Here is a 20,652-nt window from a genome sequence, read left to right on the forward strand (position 1 = left end):
ATATGCTAGCCACCGTGAACGACGGAAGGACCTACGACGCTGCATCTCGTTGAGTCTCCGGAGATGACTGCATAGCCTAGTCATTGATCTTATGACTCCAGTTGCTACGGAGTAAACCGGCTACATTTGCATGAGTATGCGAGACGTCGGTGCGGAGAACCAGCCAGTCTCATACCATGTCTGCTGGGGTGAATACCGCCGCTGTCTCTGCATTTTTACTTCACCATTAGGAATACGATCACTACGACTTGAGTTCCACTGGTCATGCTGCTATGTTTGCCACTTCTCTGTCGCGATGCTGGGTGACTGGTAGCAATACACAAGAATATCAAAGTCGCGACAGCGAGGAATACTTCTGCCAACATAACAGAGAGAAGCCACCCGTTGCCAGTCACGTTCACACCTGCTCGTCCGCCGCCGGGTATAATGAACGGACCAAGGCCAAGTCCTGGACAACGGTATATGCATTCATGATCGCATCAGCGCAGGTTGGAACGCCGGCTTTAATCCTGTCCGTATAGCCCTGTGGACTGCATTAGCACGCGGCGATATCTCCAAGACAGGAGTACACGCATCGAGGGCACCCTGAAACTGGATCGTGTACGAATGGACTTCGTCCGCTTTGAATCCTCCTCCGTTCTTCTCTTTGAACGATGAGTCCAACGTAACATCCACCGACTCTTTCTGTTCCACGGCAAACTGTAGACCAGGCATCTTGTTAGAGGAGGAATTGCCCTTCCAGCGAACGGGGACTGCGGTGGCGGATTCCGTCATACCTTGGTGTACGCTTCGCAGACCCTCTGCTGATCGGCTGCATCCTCAATGACCACATCGCATCGGATGTCGGTGTTGAAGTGCTTCAGGAGGTTTCTACATCTGCCAAAACCGACTATCGGTGCGCTTAGCACGAGCTCTCACAGAACCCAGAAGGCTGGGAACAGGGGGGCATTTCATGTTGCCCCTTACGCTGCCGCTGGCAATCGAATCATCCGCCTTATCCGTCAGGGTCGGCATGGCCGACGCATCTTTGGTGACTTTGCTAAGGGATGAAAGAACCTCGTCGACTCCACAATGATCCTCCACGGCAGCGGCAGCCGTCGAAAGGAGCAGTACGCTTCTCAAGACACTGATCTTCATGGTGGGTGGACACGACTGGGGTGTTTCAGGGAGGTGCTATTCGATATATGGTTCGATTGCCGACCAGGAGCAACATATTTTTTCATATTTATAATGCTAATCCTGACTCTGGGGATGGATTGGTCATTGGAGCGAGAATACCGAGAATCTGAGTTTACCCTTGGAATGTTGGTTCGGCGCGTATAGGTCCTTTTCTCTCTGATATCGTTTAGGGCACAGAGAGCAATGACAGAGAGCATCACTGTTCTATAGTCTGCCTCTTTCCGCAACGATCAGGTCCACCTTGTCGATGCTAAGAACGTTGCCGGACAGGCAGTCAATCGGTATCTGATCGTCCAGGTCCCTTCGATGTCCCGATCACCTGGGCCAGGGATGAAAGCAGCAGATGAAAAGGCAGTGGAATGTATCAAACTGACATCTGGAGCATGCATGCATGTAAAGATGGAGAATGAATTGTTGCGAGCCCTACGTTATTCCATACCACCACACTGCATTGCCGGCCAATCGGTTTCTCTCGAACACCCTATCAACTCCAGAAGGCGCTGCCTTCCTTGGCAAAAATGTCGCCCAACTCGCTCCTGTATCAACAATTGGAGTGGCTTAACGAGGTTCCCGATCCACGGTCCCAGGGGTGTTGACGTGTATTGTGGGCCGCATTGCACCGCAAAGCATAATGCGAGAGAATCTAGGCCTTTCCAATTTTGACTTTATAATACGATAAAAGTGATCTCACTATCAAGGATACAAAAGGGTCAACATGGACGCAACACAGGGAAGGTTGAATACACGTCCCTGCCACTTGTACGGTGGAAGCGATATCTCATTAGAACCAACCCACAGCGTCGAACCTTTCCACAACCATCGTTATTTGCAGTTGACCGGCACAAGGAGACGGCTTTTGTAACAAGACGACAAACGGAATCGTAACCATGTTACTCGAAGGACATGATCGTATCGATCCTGTCCGATCGACGCCGAATCGAGTCCGGTGCGCCACGGGCGACAAGTATCCTACACCTACATTATGGGGGCGAACAATAGACTCGTGTTTCTATAAGCTTTCCAGAGACTGGCTATAGTACACGATGCGTTGTCCCTCTTCCCCCACCCAACCGGATTCGGGGGGGATGGCACAGATCGGGAGAGAGGGTGTCTCGTACAATTAGTGGACGATTCCAGTCTCATCACCGCGCACATGAAAGGCGCCCCCATTATCTAGCCCGAGTCCATCCCCGTCTCGTTAAAAACCCCCAGCGATAGTGACATCGACACAGAGTATTGGGGCATATTCACGGCCTGCACCACCTGCAGATCGCCCGCCACGCTCGCCAGCATGTAGGCGTCGGTGCGCGTCAGCCCCTTCGTCTCGACCAACCACCGGATCAGACCGCGGACCGCCTCCCGCGTCGCTTCCAGAAGGTTATCCTCGATACCCATGACCGCATACCGGCCAGCTGTCTCGTCGCTCTGCACCTCCAGGCCCCGCGGCGGCGTCTCGTAGTGCGGCGTCGTCACCCACGGCTGGTCCTTGTGCAACACAAACCGTAGCGTCGCCCGCATGGGCGTCTCAATGGCAGTGCCACAAACCTCACCGTGCCCCTGCGCAGCATGTCCATCCCCGCAGCTGAACAGCGCCCCCGCCGTTTGGACGGGGAGGGACACCGCCGATCCGACCGTCAATTCGCGGCAATCGAGGTTCCCCCCGGCGTGCGTGGGCGGCACCGTCGAGAGGGCCTCGTCAGTGGCGGGCGCGACACCCATGCATCCCAGGAAGGGGTGCAACGGGATAGAGATACCAGAATCGCCGAACCGGATGCGCTGCGCTCCGGGATCTAAACGCCAGATGCGCAGGACGGCATCGGGAAACTCGTCTGCCAGCAGGCCGAAGCCAGGGATGATGGCCGTCCACCCCCAGTCAGCGGTCTGCAGGGCGATCACCTCGACCCGGAGCACGTCGCCCGGCTGGGCATCGCGCACCCAAACGGGACCGAACACTGGGTTGGCCTGGCTGGTGTCGAACTCTCGGAGCGTCGTGGCGTCGGAGGTCGGCGTGATCTGGCCGCTGCTGCTGTCGATGGTATCGAAGGTGACTGTCTCCCCCGACGAGACGGTCCGCACGGGCGGGATGTGTCGGGACCAGCATGGATGGCCATGCTCCCGGCCAATATGATGGACCATCGGGGGTGAGGATGAATAGTCTGTCATTGTGAATTTCGAGGAATATTGAGGGCCTGCGGGGTTGAGGAAGGGGGCGGGGAGATATGGCTAGAGAAAGAGGAACCCGATGCGGGGTTACCGGGAGTACGTCGACTACCAGTCAGATCACCCCTCTCGAGATCATTAGGCCCGTCCGGACAGGCTATCTCGATCCCTGTCCCGCAGCCAAGACCGTGGGAAGGGCGAGTGGATTCTTTAAAAATCTACTATTCGCTGGTTGGCCGGTTGACCGCTGGTGATAATGGTCTTCCGCCGCCAGAATCTATAGTGTTGATTGGAGGCCAGTTCTCACAAAGAGAACTAGATAGAGAGAGAGAGAGAGAGAGAGAGAGAGAGAGACTGAGCGAGCTTCTATTGGAGTCCCACGAACGGGAACAAGTATCTATGAATGGAAGAACCGATTGACGACTTCTGTAAACGCGGCAGGCTGCTCCACCATAGGCAGATGGCCCGCCGTGGGAATGGTAGACAACTGGGCGTCGCCCTTCAGGTCCTGCGCCATCTGCTTCATCGTCGTGGGTAGCACGCCGTCGCCTTCGCCCGCGACAAAGTGTCCGGGGACGGTGGCCTCCGCCATGCGCGCGCGCACGTCGTACGCGCACAGGGCCTGCATGCTCCGCTGGAAGCCCTCCAGGCTGTTATTGCGCACCGCCTCCTTGACGTGCGCGGCCACAGCCGGCTGCAATTCATAGGTATCCGCCACGAACCACCGTCGGGTGGTTACTTCCGCGAGCTGCTCGCCGACGATCGGCTGCTGCGTCGCTGCCGACACGGCCCCCTCGCTCGCCGCCAGGGCGTGTCGGTCACTCCAGGCCTTCCGGTTGGACTCGGGGGCGGAGCTGTTGGTGTCGCAGGATACGAACCGGGTGACCCGGTTCGGGTGACGCAGGGCGGTGTTCAGCACGGTGACGCCGCCCAGGCTGACTCCGATCAAGGACGCTTCGGGGATACGCAGAGCGTCGAGAAGGGCAACAATGTCGTCCGCGAGCACGTCGATGGTGATAGGGGTAGTGCCGCACTGGTCGCGCCGGCCGCGGGTCAGATAGCGCAGCACGCGGAAGTTCCGGTTGCGCGGATCGGACAAAAATGCATCCACGAATCCGTCCCAGATACTGTAGTCCACGAGTATCGAGTTGCTCAGCACCAGGACCGAACTGTTCGGGTCTCCACTTCCCTCCAGGCGGTAGGGTAGATCCACCCCGTCCGGCGTGGTGACGAAGGACTCCACCGCGGGGCGCGTGGGGGACGGTAGCGTTCGCGTACGGCCGTCGTTGGAGGCCCAGGGGCCCGCCACCTCCGACGAGGCCAGCGACGATAACTCGCGCGGGGCGGGACCGAAAGTGTACGCCCACTGATACGCGCGCCGGCTCTTGCTCGTGACCAGCTCGTTCATGACCCGGTCCCGCCAGGGGGTGTGAAGAGCCGCCTGATGCTCAGGGCCCTCGAGGCCGTTCTGCGCCGCGTACTCGTAGAGCGCGACGAACTCGCGCGGAGCCTGAGGATCGATGGCCGCCGTGACGAAGCGGCGACTCCGGCGCCATCCGGGCACACGGGCCAGCATGTCGAGGTGTTCTTCGCGATACCAGCGGTTCAACTCGTCTTCGTGCTCCGCGGGCACGACGGTGGTGATGGCGATGAGCACCGCGCCCGTTGCCTGGGAGTCAGGGATCTGCTCGAGAGGAGTGTAGTCGGATGCTTTCTGGTCGTCCAGCAGGTCGTAGAGGCGGCGACCCACGGCAATTTGCGCCATCGTGGCCTTCTCGCGCGGGGTCTTGATCCCGTCGCCCCGCAGCGCCAGGTACGTCTCCCGCGTCAGCTCCGCCATGTCGGTGATGTCATACAACGCAACCCACTCCGGCTCCCGGCCATCGGTCGCGCGGTAGCGGAAGCCGTTGGTGACAAACGGTAGACGCAGGCGCAGGGGGCCATGTTCAGAGTTATACCAGTCGTGGAATTGCGCCGCCGGGAGGGAATCCCGCGGCTGCATCGTGACGTAGAGGAGGCCGGGCGTCGCCATGGTGAGGGGCAATCGATCACAGGGTGTATGTTGCACAGAACAGTACAGAGTAAGGAGCAGGAGATGTGACAGAGACACCGATCGAAATATCCATCGCGAATTGACGTCGTTCCCCCGCCGGATCAGAGCACACCCGCTCGACTGCCGAGGTTGATAGCCGATGCGGCCTCAGGCATCAACACCCGGTCCGCGTTGAGGCATTCAGGCAGCCACCCTGTCAACAACCTCCTCGCACGGTGGTAAGGGCCACACCAGTCACCACGCTCACAGTCCAACCAAAACGAGCAGAACTAAACAGTGCAATCTGAAAACGGTCGCGGTAACTGATATATAATGGGCATCCTACGATGATTGTAGTACGAAAAGCGAGCGCCTCACGCAGGGATGTATGCAAAACGCTTCATCATATATATTGCGTCATTTTACTGACGGAAGCTAGGTGTCAACCAGAGACAGCCTCAACACTTAATATGAGGCTAACACACGAGTATGGAGATAATAAGAACGGAAGTAGAAAGGAAAAGTGATCGATTGCCGGCCCAATGACAGAGGTGGTCTAATACTAATTTCTTTTCTAGCGGCAGTGAAAAGGTTTGGACTGCCGTAAGTCCGTGGCCGATAGAGCAGAGGAACGGTCGGCCGACTACGAGACATACTATGTCGTGATCATCCCCACGACTCAGGCGCGATTGCCCTGCCAGTCTCTGCTCGATTGCGCGGTATGTAACGCCCTGTGGCGAGGGTGTTCAGCATCCCACTCTCGTGTCGGCGGTCGCGGTCAGCCCGTCGGCGTGGGAGAAGGCGAACGACGATGCAGGACGCCATATCGAGCCGCAGGGGAGGAGCTGATGCGGGGAGGTTGGGCCGTCCGGGTGCGGCGCCTCCTAGAGCGGATGGATCGATGAAGCCGAAACCAGCGGAGCCGTCTAATCGTCCGGATACTCGTCGGTGATGTTACTGATGAAGACGCAGCGATCGTCATCCCATCGTTTGAAATGTTTGCCCGCGATCGCGACCAGGGTCCGTGGGAGGTCGGACTCATGCGGCTGGATGCGCGTAATATTCTCCCCCGCCACGTACCGCACACTTTTGTCTTCCACCCTACGACTAGTTAGCCATCACCTGAATTCAACTCGTGTTCAGCAACAAGGGGGAAGGAAGAAGAAAAAAGGAAAAAGGAAGAGGTACAAAACGTGATAGAAACTCTGGTGCCGTCCTCCCGCCAGGCGATCTACCCCCATGCGTCGCATCCACCGCTCTCCCGCATCGCACTCCGTGTCCCACCCCGTGATGATCCCCGTATACCCGTACCGCCGGTGGCGAAACACCTCACCGACTCGGTATTCGATATGGCTGTGTTCCGCCGTCCGTCGTTTCACCGGCCTGGGGATCTCATCGACGGCCCGGATCACATGCAGACACCGCAGGATCTGCTCGTGCTCGATGGTCCCTGCGAACAGCGGGGCGAGATGTCGCTCGACAAGGTACAGGTCACACGGAAATTCCGTGGCAAACAGCTCGAGGAACCACGGCAATTGGTCCCGGCGCTCTCGGGACCGGGAAGCAGGGAGCAAGAGAATCGACGCCCACAGCGCCGCGTAGCGCGCACTGTTCAGGTCCACAGGAGCGGATAGATGCACGCCCGGGAGCTGCACTTGGAGGTTCACCGAGTCCGAGATGCTCTGGCTGCACCGCAGGACGATCTCTGCAGTTCGAGACCCGTTCAGGAAAATGCGTTGTTGCGCCGGGGAGGCCCCCAGAAGAGTCAATTGGCTGTGTAGGTCGGCCACGGGCGTTTCCCGTGGAGATCGGAAGGGATCCAGGTACAGGGCGGCTGCGACCGTCCCGGGTTCTAGCACATTGTCGTCTATGTCGTAGCCCGCGGCGGGCACTACGGTCACGTAAACATGGAACGGGATCCCACACGGGCGGGCATCCAGGCCGAGGCGTCGCGCCACGGCGCAATATAGGACGGCGGAAATGAGGGGTAGGGAGTTATGGCCGGGATCCTGTAATGCCAGTCCTAGGAAGTTATGATCAATGCTGTGATATTCCCGGCGGCCATCCATGCCCGTCAAACCGTTCCCCCGCAGGTAGGCGAGAACAGCTTTCGCCTTGTCTCGCAAGGTTCGGCTGTCGAGTTCCGGGTCGGCACGGGAGATCTGGCCGGCCATCTCATCCAGTCGGGCGCTGATCTGCTGGGATGATTAGACGCGATCCACGGGTTCCTGCAGAGGCGGGCCACCCACTTCTTCTAGGCCTCCAAATGTGCTCTCCGGAAGAAACAGATCAAACGTTCCCAGGGCCTGCTCCAGGGACACGGGCTCTCCTCTGCGAAGTCGCGTCCATTGGGGAACCGCCATGTTCCGATGGAGGGCATTCAGCAGCGCACGCGCATAGTATCTGCCGGGATGGCTACCTGTCAGAACCGGTGCGGGGGTGTATTTTTCGCGCGAGGTATCCACTCACGTTCGCGCCAGAACGTCATCATGTCGGGCGTCTAGGGCACAATTCCGTAGAAGGGTATCTTTCACATCGCATCCCAACTCGACCAGCGCCCGGAATTTCTCCATCCGACCCGTCTGCTCCGCCAGGATCCCGTCCAGTAGGTGCCGGGTGGTCCGGTCCACCCGGTGTCGCGCGACATACAAATCCTTCCACTCCACTGCGGCGACCGGACCGGCGAGCTTGGACGGGAGATCATGCCGGGGATCCCAATGATGAAACGACCGCTGGCAGTAGAGGCGCCATAGTCGCGGCTCGTTGGAGACGCCGTGGAAGTGCGAGGCGGTGCCGTTCAGAGCCGCGCAGGTGGTCGGAGGGCAGTAGGAGAGGATATGGTAAAGGATCTCTTCGGGCAAATGGTGGAGTGACAGACTCATGCCGGTGTCGTCTCACCCGCGAATAGCAGCGTGGGGGGCGCGTCTCGGGGCTGCCGAGAGGAAAACGACGTCAAAATCCGAGGATTTTCGGCTTCCCTCGCGCTGTCACATGACATCATGGATACGACGCGACGATTAGTCATTGTCTACACGTGACGACACTGGCCCTGTCGTCACTCGTCAGATATCGAAGAGTCAAGGAGATGACGGCCTGTGAGAATGCATCATGTTCTGGACGATCGAATAAGAAACGGTACAATCCGATGATTTTGCTACTGCTGCTGCATTGGGATCCAGAGGAACCAAGGAGCGTGTTCTAGTAAAAAACACGTCTACAGTCTGCTGAGTGCTCCTCTCCCAAGCTCTTCTTTTGTGGAGAGTGGGCAATCGAAGGAAGAAAATGAGGCCATTCTGCCGGACGGTCGTTGTCTACGAATGTTGGTGGAATGCTCTGCCAAGGATCTCGAAGCGTCCAAAAACGAGTCCGATCGGACTTAGGGGGCCACGACGGTCCCCACGACTGCCATTATATCGGAGTAACAGTCTCGTGGAAACGGTATACATGCGAGTATTGCGTCGTCCATTACTCCTCCCTCATGTATCTTCAATAGCTTTGCGAGCAACATCCGACGGAATCGCTTTCTGTAAAACGGTAAAACCCGCTCTGACATGAATGCCGTATGACAGACAAACGAGCGCCGTCCGCCGGGAATCGCAAATTCGTGCGGAAACACCGAAATGTCGCATGGACCGGATTGAGGGTCTCACGATTCAACTTCATATTTTAGGGCTAGCCTTCCCACGTGATTTTCGTGGGTATACACAATCATATTGCATCTTCGGTCTTTCCGCTCTCTTTCTTTATAGATACCTGTACATCTATGTGATTACCATGAAGAGCGAATTGGTACGTGACTTGACGTGTTGGTGGGACTTGATTGGCTCTTGAACCGCGACAGCCTCGCAGCCACGTAGCGGATGATCCCTCCCACCCTCACGAGTCACTCTCACCCTCGAATGTGATCCTGCAACTCGAATACCGACTTTCATACAAGCTCTCTTGTCTCTCGACCACAGAGCAAATTCTCCCTTCTCGCAAACCCGTACCTCATTATTGTACATGACTTCTAGAAGATGATCTGCACCCACGACGACTATACGATCGCATGGATCTGCGCCTTGCCGCTGGAACTGGCGGCTGCAAAGGTCATGCTGGACGAGGTTCACCCTCCGCTCCCCCAGCCACCAACTGACCACAATGTCTACACTCTGGGGAGTGTGAGCGGCCACAACGTAGTGCTGGCCTGTTTGCCAGGCGGTGTCTATGGGACGATATCCGCGACAGCAGTCGCGTCCCATATGGTCTCGACCTTTCGGCGAATCCGGTTCGGATTGATGGTGGGGATTGGAGGCGGAGTCCCGGGCCCCAGGGCGGACATTCGTCTGGGTGATGTGGTCATCAGCAAGCCCACGGCGACAGCAAGTGGTGTAATTCAATATGATTACGGCAAGACGCTTCATGACGGGAAATTCCAACACACGGGGTCACTCAATAAACCGCCTCCCGTGTTATTGAAGGCGGTGTCTCAATTAGAGAGTGACTGGATGATTGGAAACCGGTCGATGAACACAATCTTGGTCGATGTCCTGCACAGGTATGAAGAGATGAAAGAAGGATTTGCAAGACCGAAGGACGACTGGCTATTTCAATCAACGTATGGTCATGAGGACGGTAGAAAAAACTGCTCAGCATGCGATCCCATCCAGCTAGTAAGACGTCCCGAGCGGAGAACGGACGGCTTTTATTGTCATTATGGTTTGATCGCGTCGGGAGATCAGGTCATGAAAGATGCCACGACTCGAGATTCCATTGCGCACGACCTAGACATTCTCTGTTTTGAAATGGAGGCGGCCGGGCTCATGGACGAGCTCCCATCGCTGGCCATTCGAGGCATCTGTGACTACTGTGATTCTCACAAGAACAAACAGTGGCAAGGATACGCCGCATTGGCTGCTGCAGCCTATGCGAAGGCTCTCCTGTCTGGGGTTCCGCTTTACAGCCACCAGAATGAAGTACAGGGATCAAGGCAACCCGTCTGGATGGTCCCCTTTCGAAAGAACCTCAATTTCGTTGGTCGGGAAGAAGAAATTACCAGGATGGAAGCATGGATCGTGCAACAAGACGGCCCAGGCAAAGTTGCTCTCTGCGGACTCGGTGGAGTGGGGAAGACCCAGATTGCACTGGATTTGGCATACCGCATGCGAGATCGAGACCCCAAATGCTCGATTTTCTGGATCACATGTACGAGCTATGAGAGTGTGGAACAAGGCTATATGAGCATCGCCTCCAAGCTAGGAATGACTGGCATAAGCCCAGCCGAGGTGAAAGAAAAAGTCAAGGCGTATCTCAGCCAGGAGAGTGTTGGGAAGTGGCTTCTTCTTTTTGACAACGCAGACGATTTGGAGATGTGGAGCAAGGACAACAAGAACGACTCAGCACTGACAGACTTTCTTCCGCAAAGTGAGCAGGGACATATTCTGTTCACCACACGCAGCCGGAAGGTAGCTGTAAAGCTCGTGTCTTCCTATGTGATAACAGTCACAGAGCCAAACACAGAAATGTCTGTCCAGATTTTACACGACGCACTTATCCGAAAAGACTTACTAAATGACCGTAACACAGTCATTGCTTTTCTGGACCAGCTGGCCTTTCTCCCACTGGCGATCACCCAGGCGGCAGCATACATTAATACAAATACCATTAGCCTCTGCGACTATCTTCTATTACTACAGGATCAGGAACCCCATGTGATTGAATTACTGAGTGAAGACTTCGAGGATGAAAGGAGATACAAAGATATTCAAAATCCTGTTGCTCTTACCTGGTCCATCTCTTTTCAGCAAATCCAGCGGTTAAATGAACTCGCGGCAGACTATCTGTCATTCATGGCCTCTATCAACCCTCGTGATATTCCACAGTCCTTGCTTCCCCAACCGATCTCAACCAAACGGAGAGTAGATGCCATTGGCCTCCTCAAAGCCTTCTCTTTTGTGACCGAGAACGAGAACCATGCTTTAAATCTACACCGACTCGTCCATCTTGCAACTCGGAACTGGATGAGAAAGAACCGAAAGTTTAGTCTACAAATTTCGAAAACAGCAGACCAATTTAGCGAAGTGTTCCCGAACAATGACCATTCCAATCGGAAGGTGTGGCGGGAATATCTACCACATGCGTTTTCAATAATAACAGAAGCGGAGTTCCAAATGGAGCAGAGAAAATACATTAATTTGATTGCGAACATTGGGAGTTGTCTGGATAGTGACGGCCGATGGAAGGAAGCAGAAGATTTAAAATTACAGGTATTACAGCTCCGGAAGCAAGTGCTAGGGCCAGAGCACCCAGAGACCCTGACCAGCATGAGTAATCTGGCAATAATATACCAGCACCAGGGACAATGGAAGAAAGCAGAAGAGTTAGAGATACAGGTGTTACAGCTCCGCAAGCAAGTGCTAGGGCCAGAGCATCCACACACCCTGGCCAGCATGAGTAATCTGGCATCAACATACCAGCACCAGGGACAATGGACGAAAGCAGAAGAGTTAGAGATACAGGTGTTACAGCTCCGCAAGCAAGTGCTAGGGCCAGAGCATCCAGCCACCCTGACCAGCATGAATAATCTGGCTCACACATGGAAACTATTAGGAAAGGTCCAAAATGCCTTCACCCTAATGGAAGAATGTGTCAAGCTCCGCCGCAATCTGTTGGGTCCAGGCCACCCACATACCATATCCTCCTCTAACACGCTTCGCGACTGGGAAAGAGAAGTAAATTCCCCATCAACGAAGTCAACGCAGCCCGAAGCCACCACTGTCTCGCCCATCCACATTTAGCCTCCCAATAAAATAAAAGCAGACCCTGCACCTATCACAGGCGGCAAATGACGGGCATTCGGGAGGTTCTTCCAGAGACGATGATTCATGCTGAACCTTATGATCCTTGTCCTATGGCTGGATTAAACATGTATGCATCAAAGTTTGATACGTTCTTCAGACAGCACTATACTTCTTGATTTTTGGTTTGATTAAATAAACCCTTTGCTCTTTGACTCGGCGGAGTCAGGCCATAGATTCGTGGGAGAACCGGTGGTGGATTTCTGTATGGTCACATGATCGAAGGGGATCTCTCTAAATAAAAATGTAAATGACTTTTTCTGGAAAGGAGGGCCTGAGTGGGACGCTTCTATGGCAAAGATGGTTGTAACAGGGAAGACTGTTCGAATTGTGTATGGAACGAATAGCGATCGAATAGCATCAGACCAAGACGGAAGGCAATTCCAAATATCATTGTAGTTTTCAGATGGGCATGGCATCACAGAAATGAAATTCCGGGGAGAGGTCGATAGCAAATGTCATTTTAAACAAACATCAAAAGTACATGCTGGCAGTTACTCTGTAAAGATATCAGGAGTGAAGCTTTGAAGAGTATCTTAGCTGTACATACCAGTGGCTAACCTTGGTGGTGAACATCACCAATAAGATGTAGAAGATCAACAAAGGGAATAGCCATTGTAGTAGTTCATGACCTCTACGCCACAAATTTGACCAACGTTTGGTATAGGGCTTGAATTTACTGATATTCCCAGCAGTAGTTACTGGCTTGCCCATACTAAAGTGGCCTCTATGCTGGTTGAGGGAAGCGGAGCGGAGCGCGGAGACACGCAGAGTTCCCGCAGCCCGAGAAATACTGTACAGGCATGTCAAATGTCGCAATAAAGATGTTTTATGAAAGGGTACCCACAGAGCGCAAAAGTGTCTAGACCTCTTTGTAGTTGAGTGGTATTCTTTGCAACATCACATAATCACTCTGATCCAACTTCATTTTTGGATGGCTTCAACCGCCATGTCAACCCCTGCAGCCCCAAGAAAGCGCAGCAGCTCCCACGGCTTCGCCCGTCTTGTCTCATTCTCGCCCTCGTGTCAGCCACCCCTGGGTCCCCGCTGCAGCGCCTATTACGGTGTTACCAGAGATAAAGTTTTAAATATAATCGAAACATATTAAGATTATCACAAATGATGTTTGGAAGATAATTTTAGCAGTCCATACGAAAGAAGCAGTGACTGGCAATCAGCTTAACTGTCAGCTGACCTGCAGTCCTTTTCCCACACAATTGACCATTTTTATTGTGACATTTGTAACCATTCGCAACATCCTTCATAGCTTGAAGGTTCATTTTCGTTGTTTTGAGGACTGATCTTGTTGGGTCTTTCCGCACATATTAGGTATAAAGTCTAGAGCCCCATGCTAATAGATAGTCCATACAGCGACTTCATGCTCACAGACTTGTATGATCAAGTACTTGTTCTGTTCCTGAGCCGATGGCTGTGACTAACCCGTGTTCCAGTAACTATCTAGGAACACATTGTGAAGAGGGGAGTATTTGTCACAGGGCAGCCAGAGATAGCTTTAAGAGCAGGGGAGAGAGCAACATGATGGTCATCATAGAAGATGGAAAAGTCATATCAGGTGACTCGATATGAGAACATTGGGAGAACGACCAATGTGACGGGAATAATGCAATCCAGTAATATTTCAAAGATCCCGAAATCTATGTACCAAAAAAAAAGTCTAATCACAATCCAATAGTCTACCATCACGCAATCAAATCAAACAAAAGTGAGGTCGATCCCTCTCTAACGCGTCGCTCAGGCCCGCTCCACAACCACCGCCAACGCCTGCTCCAGGGTCGAGAGGGCGGTGCGGATCTCCGTCTCGGTGATGTTCAAGGGGGGCACGAAGCGGATGCAGCCGTCGCCGGCGCTGATGATCAGCAGTCCGCGCTCCCGCGCGGCGGTGATCAGGTCCGGCACGGCGCCGCTGAACTCGGGGGACAGCTGGGCACCCAGGATCAGTCCGCGGCCGCGAATCTCGGAGATAACCTGCGGGAACTTCTGGCGAAGGGCGTCAAGGCCCGCCACGAGGGTCTCGGAGCTCGTCGCCACGGCCTGCTGCAGCTCCGGGGCGGCCAGACGCTCGATGATGTGGTGCGCCACGCGGCAGGCGAGCGGGTTCCCGCCAAAGGTGGTCCCGTGGTCGCCGGGCTTGATATGCTCCGCCACGGTCTTGCCTGAGATGATGGTGGCGCCGATGGGGATTCCGTTGCCCAGCGCCTTGGCCGACGTCAGGATGTCCGGGTGCGCGGCCGGCCCGGAAGCCGGCGCCAGCGCAGGGTGGCCGTGCGCCCAGAAGCTGCCGGTCCGCGACAGGCCGCACTGGATCTCGTCGAAGATCAGGACGGCGCCCACCGCGTCACAGCGCTGGCGCAGGGCCTGGAGAAACTCGGGGGTGGCCATGTTCACGCCGCCCTCGCCCTGAATCGGCTCGACAATGACACCACACGTGTTCTCGGTGACCAGGGTCGACAGTTGCTCGACGTCATTGTAGTTGCCGTACCGGAACCCGGGCAGCATGGGGGCGAAGGGGGTTTGGTATTTGGGGTTCGGCGTGGCGGAGAGCGCGCCCATCGTCCGGCCGTGGAAGGAGTTGTGGAAGGAGACGATCTCGTGCTTCGCGCCCGAGGGATCCTGGGAGCGGCCGACCTTGCGGGCGAACTTGATGGCGGCCTCGTTGGCCTCGGTGCCGGAGTTCGAGATGAAGACCTGGGCGGCATCCCGCATGGCGCCGGACTCCCGGGTGGTCTGGATGAGCTTCTCACTGAGGGCGCCGGTCCAGACGTTGTGGTAAAGGTTGGAGGCGTGGATCAGGGTCTCGGCCTAGCCAGTCCACCAACGGTTAGATGGGTGTTTTTTCCTGCATCGATCGGGTCCAAGAAATCGGCCACTGCACCTGTTCCCCAACAATCTGGGCGATCTCCGGATCACAATGACCCAGCGAGTTGACCGCAATGCCCGCCGTCATGTCCAAATAGCGACGGTTCTCCATGTCCCACAGGTAGCATCCCTGTCCCTTCATCATCATCGGCGCCGGGCGAACGTAGGTGGGGACCATGTACGGCGCACGCTCTTTGACGAATGCCGCCGTCGTGGAATCGGGGGTCGGATCCGGGTTCGGCACGGTCGTATCTTTCTGGCGGTGCTGTTAGCTTCTAGCCAGTGTCTCCTGGCGACCGTCGGCCGTCATGAGTACCTACCTTGGTCATCTGCGACGCTGTCGCCGTGAACGAGCGTCGGAGCGGTGATTCGCACGCGCCGAGATTCTTCGGCACGCGCATGCGCCGGGCAGCGAAACGAACGAAAGACATGGTGATGGACCTGAGAGCGCAAGTACAATCAGAGAGAAAAATCCACAGCCCAGGTTGAAGAGAGAGACGGAAGAGGGGGAAGAAGGCAGCGATGACTCGTCTCGGAAGCTTCTCCAAATCTGTCGGGGGGGCGCAAACAAACATGACAAACACCGCCATCGGCCGACGCGGGATTGTTCTTCCGCGCCTTTTTCTCTCCGGCGCAAATTCGGAGATATTCCGACTAGGACGGTATATCTCGACACTCACGGTGGAAAGATGCATCGACGGGGAAACTAAGGAGGACTGCAGTTCGGTGCGAGGCCATTGTCGACCGGTAGTCTACAACAATTACCAAGGGCAGATGGTTGGGAGGACACTACGATGGGATGGGAAGGGAGGACACTACGATGGGATGGGAAACAGGAAGCGAAACCAACGGAATAGGATGTCATTGAGGATGGTATGTAGCAATCATAAGGTGAAGGCCGTTGATCATTTCCGCTCGTAGTATTCCTCCACACGTTCCACCAGATCAGCCTTCTTGCCGGCTGTCGAACGGCCGTGGGAGTGCAGGAAATCTTTGAGGATGGGGACCGTAAGCTGGATACGATGGCAGCATGGTTAGCGATCCCAAATGGTCGCGAAGGAGGGGTGACATGGGAAATGCTCACCTTCGATAACGTATTCTTCTCGTAGTGCATGCGGGTCTCGGCCTCGATGCCGGAGGAACCATCCTCGACCTTGGGCTTCTTCGCCGGCTGACTGGCTGAATCTCCGGTCTCGGCATCGCGGTCTTTGGCACTCCGTTTGACCAGCGTGGTCTGAGCGGCCGTCCCACCAGCCGCGGCGTATTGTTTCTCTAACTCCTCCGCCCAGGACAGGACGTAGAAGCCGGCGCGCTGGCCATCGATGAGTCTATGTCAGGGGAATCAAGAATGGTTCGCGGTGGTGACTTACCTTATCGATCTGCCGGTATTTCGGGATCGTTTTGTCCTCGGGTTTCTCGGGCAGGTCCTCGTCGAGTGCGAGAGCCTGCAGGATGCGGTAGTGCCATTGAAGCGCTGAGTCCAGTTAGTCTCGGCGGAGGGCTTCTGTCGTGCGGAGAGGGGGGGCTTACAGGGGTTGGGGTATCGGGAGGGGTCATAGATGCCCTTAGGGAGCTGCAGCTGCTGCACCACATAGCGCATCTTGTCAATCAAGGGCTCCGGCGCCACCGTGAGGCGGGTCTCGGGGTTCTGGCGCACGTCGTCTGCGAAGGGCAAGGGGATGATCCACATCCCCGGGGGAAGCTTCTGCACACCGTACTCGTCTATCTTTTCGGGCCCTGCCATCAGGGCGCCCAGAACGGGACCGGACGCCTTGCGGGGGATGAACCAGACTAGGGCAGCCTTCCGATCCCGAAGTAGTTTCCGGTGCAGGGCCGCGAAGACGCGCGTGGATCCGACATAGTCGCCCTCGGACGGGTAGATGAAGAACGGGTGTTTGACGTTGGCCCAGAATGGAAGGGCGGAGAGGGGCTTGAAGCCAATGATGCGGATGACTGGATCGCCGAAATCCCGCAGCGATTTCAGCTCCTCCGGCGTGAAGATGACCTGGTCTCCCCCGAACTTGTAGGCCTTCTTAATCTCCCCCTTCTCGACCGTCCGCGCCGTATCGTCAGCGATCGCGGTGGTCTCGCCTTGGGCCATCTGCGGGTGCTCGCCCTCCAGCCAGACGTACCCGCTGCGCGCCGGCTGCTGGCGGCGAAAGAGATGGTATCCCGACACGGAGATCCGGAAGTCGGGGCCCAGCTCCAAGGGCATGTTAGAGAAGTACGCCCGGCGGGCGACCGATCGTGAGTGAATGCTCGATAAGAGGGTCTTGAGCAGCGCGATCCCATCGCCCGTCGCGGTTGACGCCTTGGAATCGGCGAGCTGGTACGAGGGAGCATCGGGGTCCGTCGGCGAGGCTCTGTAGATGATATCCTGCGTGGCGCGTCAGTGCCATACTCACGGGGAGGGCGCTCGAGACTTCTTACGTCATAGAACCGCGCGTGGTCAAACTCATGGTCCGGGTGCGAGATCGGAAAGAGCTCGATAGATACTCCCAGGTCGTAGAGATCCCGGGCCCGCACGGCGGCCGCGGAGCGGAGGGCCTTGTTCTCTCCGTGGGGGTTGTCATTGTCCGTCACGATGAACAGTCGCCGGGAGAGAAAGTTGGGGGCCTTGGACGTGAAGATCTGATTCGCACAGAACAACACGTTGGCCATCGACACCGGCTCTGCGGATGGATTGAGCACGTCCCTCGCCTCTCCTTCGTCGTCTGCCAACCCCCGCAGCTCCTTGACTTCGTGCGCCGAGGGCACATCCAAATCGGTGAAGAGGTAGCAGTGGGGATAGGAGAGATCGCCCCGGCTAGTCTCCTCCTCGTCGTAGAACTTGGACGCCTGCGTCCCGTACAAGAGGACCCCCATCATATCGTGCGGGTTGGAGATGATGCGTTGCTGCATCAGGTGGTAGGCGCATTTCAGCGCGGCCGAGGCGGGCGACTCCTCGCCCTTCGTTTTCGGATCGGCGGACGGACCGGGGGTCAACATCGACTCGTTGATCTCGATGGCGAAGAGGATGGCGTCCTTGACGGTTTTATAGCCCTACAGCATCTCCCCTCGTCTGAGCGTCCTGTTCTTCTCCGTCGGTGAGGGGGGTTGTTCCGTACCGTCTCATCGATCTCCTCCTCGTCCTCCAGCTGGTCGTCGTCGCGGTACTCGTCAGCCATTTTGTGTTGACAGGAACGGAGCAAAGCCTCTCGGGGATGGGTCAGCGGTTCATGAGGTCGTGTGTGGGAGATGCCGATGGCAGGTCAATGCCATGCGTCTTCCCAGTGTGACGTCTAGGCAGCGGTCTCTGCCTAGCCGGCGGAACGTGACGTGACGCGACCGACGCGGGGTCACGTGTTCCATTTACTCTTCCGACGAGGCTCGCCAGCACCGACTACGCAATGGGCATGGGATCCTAGATCTCTACAGGGCACACCAGATCGCCTGGGTAGGTATGGGGTCGGCCCTACAGCATCCCTTATCGCGGTCTATGGAACCTCGTTGCCACGTCCGTCCGCGAGGACAGCACCCGGATGGCTTCACAGACGGCTGGGCTTTGCTTCTCCCCTTCATCCCGTCCTTTTCCGCCCTTCGTCTGTCTCCTCTCTCTCCCTCGCGAATTCCTACCGCATGCCGATGTTGTCGACGGTAGACGATGTCCTGTGCGCGAGAAATCCGCGACGAGGGTTGACCATGGGCGTGTGGGATACGGGCAGCGTGTGGACTGTGTAGCCTCTCCTTCTCATCGCGAGTCTCTGTGTCTAGACCATCGCAGCGATGCACTCTGCATGTACTGGTCCCGACTCAGGGAGTGATGACGATCGAGTCCGAGACTCACGACAGAAGGAGAGAAGTGTAGCAGGTCGGTTTGTTCGGTTTGTTTCCTGGGGTTCTCCACTAGTCCCGCTATGGACTAGGGCGGCTGGAGCTGAGCGGCGGATCAGCATCCGTCATGGAAGGGAAGCTCCTCTCCGTCCCTCGATCGACAGCTACCGTACCGTGGAAACTCCCCACTGCGAATCTGTCGGAATTGCGATCATGAAGCCCGTCATTACCGTCCCCGCGATTCTGGGCCTTGTGTACCGCGCATGGTCCCGCCAGTCCCTCACCACACCGGGACTAGTGGCCGCCGCTCTCACGGCCGTCGCACACGCCCTGCATCCGTGGTCGGCTCCCTTTGCACTACTGGTGGTCTTCTACCTGGGTGGGACGAAGGTGACCAAGGTGAGACAGCGTGGGAAGCAGGAGGGTCCCGTCGGGGGAAAGGCGGGAGACTCGCTGGCAAAGAACACTAGCTGATCATGGAGTCGGAGGACAGATCAAACATGAAGTCAAAGCCCGGTTGACACTCTCCGCGTCAGGCTCGCACGGGGGCGAGGACGCGCGGACGCACATCCAAGTGCTAGCGAACTCCATCGTCGCGACGGGCCTGATCTTGATGCATCGGTGGGTGCTCGCTGCCAGCGGACAGCCCGGCCGGGGGTTCTTCGCGGAGGGCCCTCGGACACCGGAGGATCTGTTGGTCGTGGGGATTGTCGCGTAGGTCCCTTCGACGCCGTTCTCGGCCAAATATCGTGCCAGTCGTTGTTCTAACAAGTACCCCCCCGTAGAAACTATGCCGCCGTTGCCGCCGATACCTTCTCCTCCGAACTCGGCATCCTCTCCAAGTCGAATCCACGCTTGATCACCTCACCAACCCTTCGTAGCGTCCCACCGGGAACGAACGGGGGCGTTACGGGCACCGGACTCCTGGCGGGGGTGATGGGGGCGTCCATCGTTGCGGTGGCATCGGCGCTGCTGCTCCCGGGCGGCAGTGGCAGCTACAATCTGGTGGAACGAGGGCAGTGGGTGCTGGCCATGACGGCCTGGGGAGGGCTAGGAAGCGTGCTTGACAGTCTCCTCGGTGGGATGCTACAGGCGAGTGTGGTGGATAAGCGAACCGGAAAGATCGTCGAGGGTACAGGCGGTGAGAAGGTATGTCCCATGTCCCTTGTGTCTGCCCGTGTATCCCATATCTTTTCCCTGTGAAATGTGACATGCGCTGACTTGACACACACCTCAGGTCCTCGTCCATCCTCATTCCACACCCAGTGGACAGGTCAGTGGGGCTGGCCTGACCGCCGCCGCATCCAGCAGCCGTCTTAGCAAGACGGCATCCGGAAAAGCCAGCTCGAAAGCCTCGGCGCCAGATACATCCGCTCAGGAAAGCCGACGAGTTGAGAGCGGGGCAGATCTGCTCGATAACAACGCCGTCAACGTGTTGATGGCATTGACGATGAGCGTGGGGGCTATGGGGATAGCCGCATGGGCTTGGGATGTATCCATTCTACGAATTCTTGTGTAACCGTCTGCTACGAACTGATGACCGTTCACCGGGATGACGGGATATGTGACTGCTGCCGCTCGCCTATTTTTCTTCTGTAAGAACAGCCATCCAAGTCCAATGCATACAGGCAGTAGGTCGGAAATATACAGTCCATTATTCACGCGGAAGAGGTTGTCACATTCTCTATTGGACAGGCAGGAAGAAACAGTGCAGGTTCACCAAAGAAACAAGTTTCCATGCGTGCATTATAGTCT

General features: G+C 56.5%; 7 protein-coding genes across 7 annotated transcripts; 2 read left to right on the forward strand and 5 right to left on the reverse strand.

Annotated features, from left to right (window-relative positions):
* Positions 1–2,007: 2,007 nt before the first annotated feature.
* On the reverse strand, positions 2,008–3,419 carry BDW47DRAFT_98428 (acetamidase/formamidase family protein). Its single transcript, XM_024820640.1, has one exon. The coding sequence runs from the start codon at positions 3,340–3,342 to the stop codon at positions 2,353–2,355; it is 990 nt and encodes a 329-aa protein (XP_024675723.1). The 5' UTR covers positions 3,343–3,419; the 3' UTR covers positions 2,008–2,352.
* Positions 3,420–3,613: 194 nt separating this feature from the next.
* On the reverse strand, positions 3,614–5,431 carry BDW47DRAFT_132223 (putative alpha/beta hydrolase). Its single transcript, XM_024817510.1, has one exon. It carries the CDS (start codon positions 5,369–5,371, stop codon positions 3,737–3,739), a length of 1,635 nt encoding a protein of 544 aa, XP_024675724.1. The 5' UTR covers positions 5,372–5,431; the 3' UTR covers positions 3,614–3,736.
* Positions 5,432–5,888: 457 nt separating this feature from the next.
* BDW47DRAFT_98429 (YccV-like-domain-containing protein) lies at positions 5,889–8,295 on the reverse strand. Its single transcript, XM_024820641.1, has 4 exons — positions 7,841–8,295; positions 7,621–7,774; positions 6,560–7,566; positions 5,889–6,472 (listed from the first exon to the last, which is right to left on the reverse strand). The coding sequence occupies exons 1-4, from the start codon at positions 8,251–8,253 to the stop codon at positions 6,298–6,300; spliced, it is 1,749 nt and encodes a 582-aa protein (XP_024675725.1). The 5' UTR covers positions 8,254–8,295; the 3' UTR covers positions 5,889–6,297.
* Positions 8,296–9,296: 1,001 nt separating this feature from the next.
* Positions 9,297–12,667, forward strand: BDW47DRAFT_98436 (violaceus kinesin). Its single transcript, XM_024820642.1, has one exon. The coding sequence runs from the start codon at positions 9,388–9,390 to the stop codon at positions 12,145–12,147; it is 2,760 nt and encodes a 919-aa protein (XP_024675726.1). The 5' UTR covers positions 9,297–9,387; the 3' UTR covers positions 12,148–12,667.
* A 1,208-nt stretch (positions 12,668–13,875) lies between these two features.
* Positions 13,876–15,570, reverse strand: BDW47DRAFT_98438 (acetylornithine transaminase). Its single transcript, XM_024820643.1, has 3 exons — positions 15,405–15,570; positions 15,101–15,340; positions 13,876–15,027 (listed from the first exon to the last, which is right to left on the reverse strand). The coding sequence occupies exons 1-3, from the start codon at positions 15,513–15,515 to the stop codon at positions 13,960–13,962; spliced, it is 1,419 nt and encodes a 472-aa protein (XP_024675727.1). The 5' UTR covers positions 15,516–15,570; the 3' UTR covers positions 13,876–13,959.
* A 343-nt stretch (positions 15,571–15,913) lies between these two features.
* Positions 15,914–18,330, reverse strand: akuA (putative DSB repair complex subunit Ku70). The gene is made up of 6 exons (XM_024818954.1): positions 18,192–18,330; positions 17,515–18,126; positions 16,615–17,461; positions 16,455–16,558; positions 16,169–16,396; positions 15,914–16,097 (listed from the first exon to the last, which is right to left on the reverse strand). Exons 1-6 carry the CDS (start codon positions 18,249–18,251, stop codon positions 15,990–15,992), a joined length of 1,959 nt encoding a protein of 652 aa, XP_024675728.1. The 5' UTR covers positions 18,252–18,330; the 3' UTR covers positions 15,914–15,989.
* A 728-nt stretch (positions 18,331–19,058) lies between these two features.
* Positions 19,059–20,652, forward strand: BDW47DRAFT_98442 (DUF92 domain-containing protein). Its single transcript, XM_024820644.1, has 4 exons — positions 19,059–19,296; positions 19,391–19,611; positions 19,683–20,046; positions 20,135–20,652. The coding sequence occupies exons 1-4, from the start codon at positions 19,111–19,113 to the stop codon at positions 20,414–20,416; spliced, it is 1,053 nt and encodes a 350-aa protein (XP_024675729.1). The 5' UTR covers positions 19,059–19,110; the 3' UTR covers positions 20,417–20,652.

This window comes from Aspergillus candidus (assembly GCF_002847045.1).
Source record: "Aspergillus candidus strain CBS 102.13 unplaced genomic scaffold BDW47scaffold_3, whole genome shotgun sequence".
NCBI classification, from domain to species: Eukaryota; Fungi; Ascomycota; class Eurotiomycetes; order Eurotiales; family Aspergillaceae; genus Aspergillus; species Aspergillus candidus.

What these genes read in the sequence shown, in the direction of transcription:
- BDW47DRAFT_132223 (XM_024817510.1), bottom strand. Translation starts at nt 5,371, where the DNA reads ATGGCGACGCCCGGCCTCCTCTACGTCACGATGCAGCCGCGGGATTCC.
- BDW47DRAFT_98442 (XM_024820644.1), top strand. Translation starts at nt 19,111, where the DNA reads ATGAAGCCCGTCATTACCGTCCCCGCGATTCTGGGCCTTGTGTACCGC. An exon ending in GTGGGACGAAGGTGACCAAG is followed by an intron (nt 19,297 to 19,390) that starts GTGAGACAGCGT and finishes GTCGGAGGACAG; the next exon opens with ATCAAACATGAAGTCAAAGC. An exon ending in TTGGTCGTGGGGATTGTCGC is followed by an intron (nt 19,612 to 19,682) that starts GTAGGTCCCTTC and finishes ACCCCCCCGTAG; the next exon opens with AAACTATGCCGCCGTTGCCG.
- BDW47DRAFT_98429 (XM_024820641.1), bottom strand. Translation starts at nt 8,253, where the DNA reads ATGAGTCTGTCACTCCACCATTTGCCCGAAGAGATCCTTTACCATATC. An exon ending in CATTTGGAGGCCTAGAAGAA is followed by an intron (nt 7,567 to 7,620) that starts GTGGGTGGCCCG and finishes TCATCCCAGCAG; the next exon opens with ATCAGCGCCCGACTGGATGA. An exon ending in CAGAGTTTCTATCACGTTTT is followed by an intron (nt 6,473 to 6,559) that starts GTACCTCTTCCT and finishes AACTAGTCGTAG; the next exon opens with GGTGGAAGACAAAAGTGTGC.
- BDW47DRAFT_98428 (XM_024820640.1), bottom strand. Translation starts at nt 3,342, where the DNA reads ATGACAGACTATTCATCCTCACCCCCGATGGTCCATCATATTGGCCGG.
- BDW47DRAFT_98436 (XM_024820642.1), top strand. Translation starts at nt 9,388, where the DNA reads ATGATCTGCACCCACGACGACTATACGATCGCATGGATCTGCGCCTTG.
- akuA (XM_024818954.1), bottom strand. Translation starts at nt 18,251, where the DNA reads ATGGCTGACGAGTACCGCGACGACGACCAGCTGGAGGACGAGGAGGAG. An exon ending in CTCCCGATACCCCAACCCCT is followed by an intron (nt 16,559 to 16,614) that starts GTAAGCCCCCCC and finishes AACTGGACTCAG; the next exon opens with CGCTTCAATGGCACTACCGC. An exon ending in AGAAGAATACGTTATCGAAG is followed by an intron (nt 16,098 to 16,168) that starts GTGAGCATTTCC and finishes CATCGTATCCAG; the next exon opens with CTTACGGTCCCCATCCTCAA.
- BDW47DRAFT_98438 (XM_024820643.1), bottom strand. Translation starts at nt 15,515, where the DNA reads ATGTCTTTCGTTCGTTTCGCTGCCCGGCGCATGCGCGTGCCGAAGAAT. An exon ending in CAGCGTCGCAGATGACCAAG is followed by an intron (nt 15,341 to 15,404) that starts GTAGGTACTCAT and finishes CAGCACCGCCAG; the next exon opens with AAAGATACGACCGTGCCGAA. An exon ending in CCCAGATTGTTGGGGAACAG is followed by an intron (nt 15,028 to 15,100) that starts GTGCAGTGGCCG and finishes TGGACTGGCTAG; the next exon opens with GCCGAGACCCTGATCCACGC.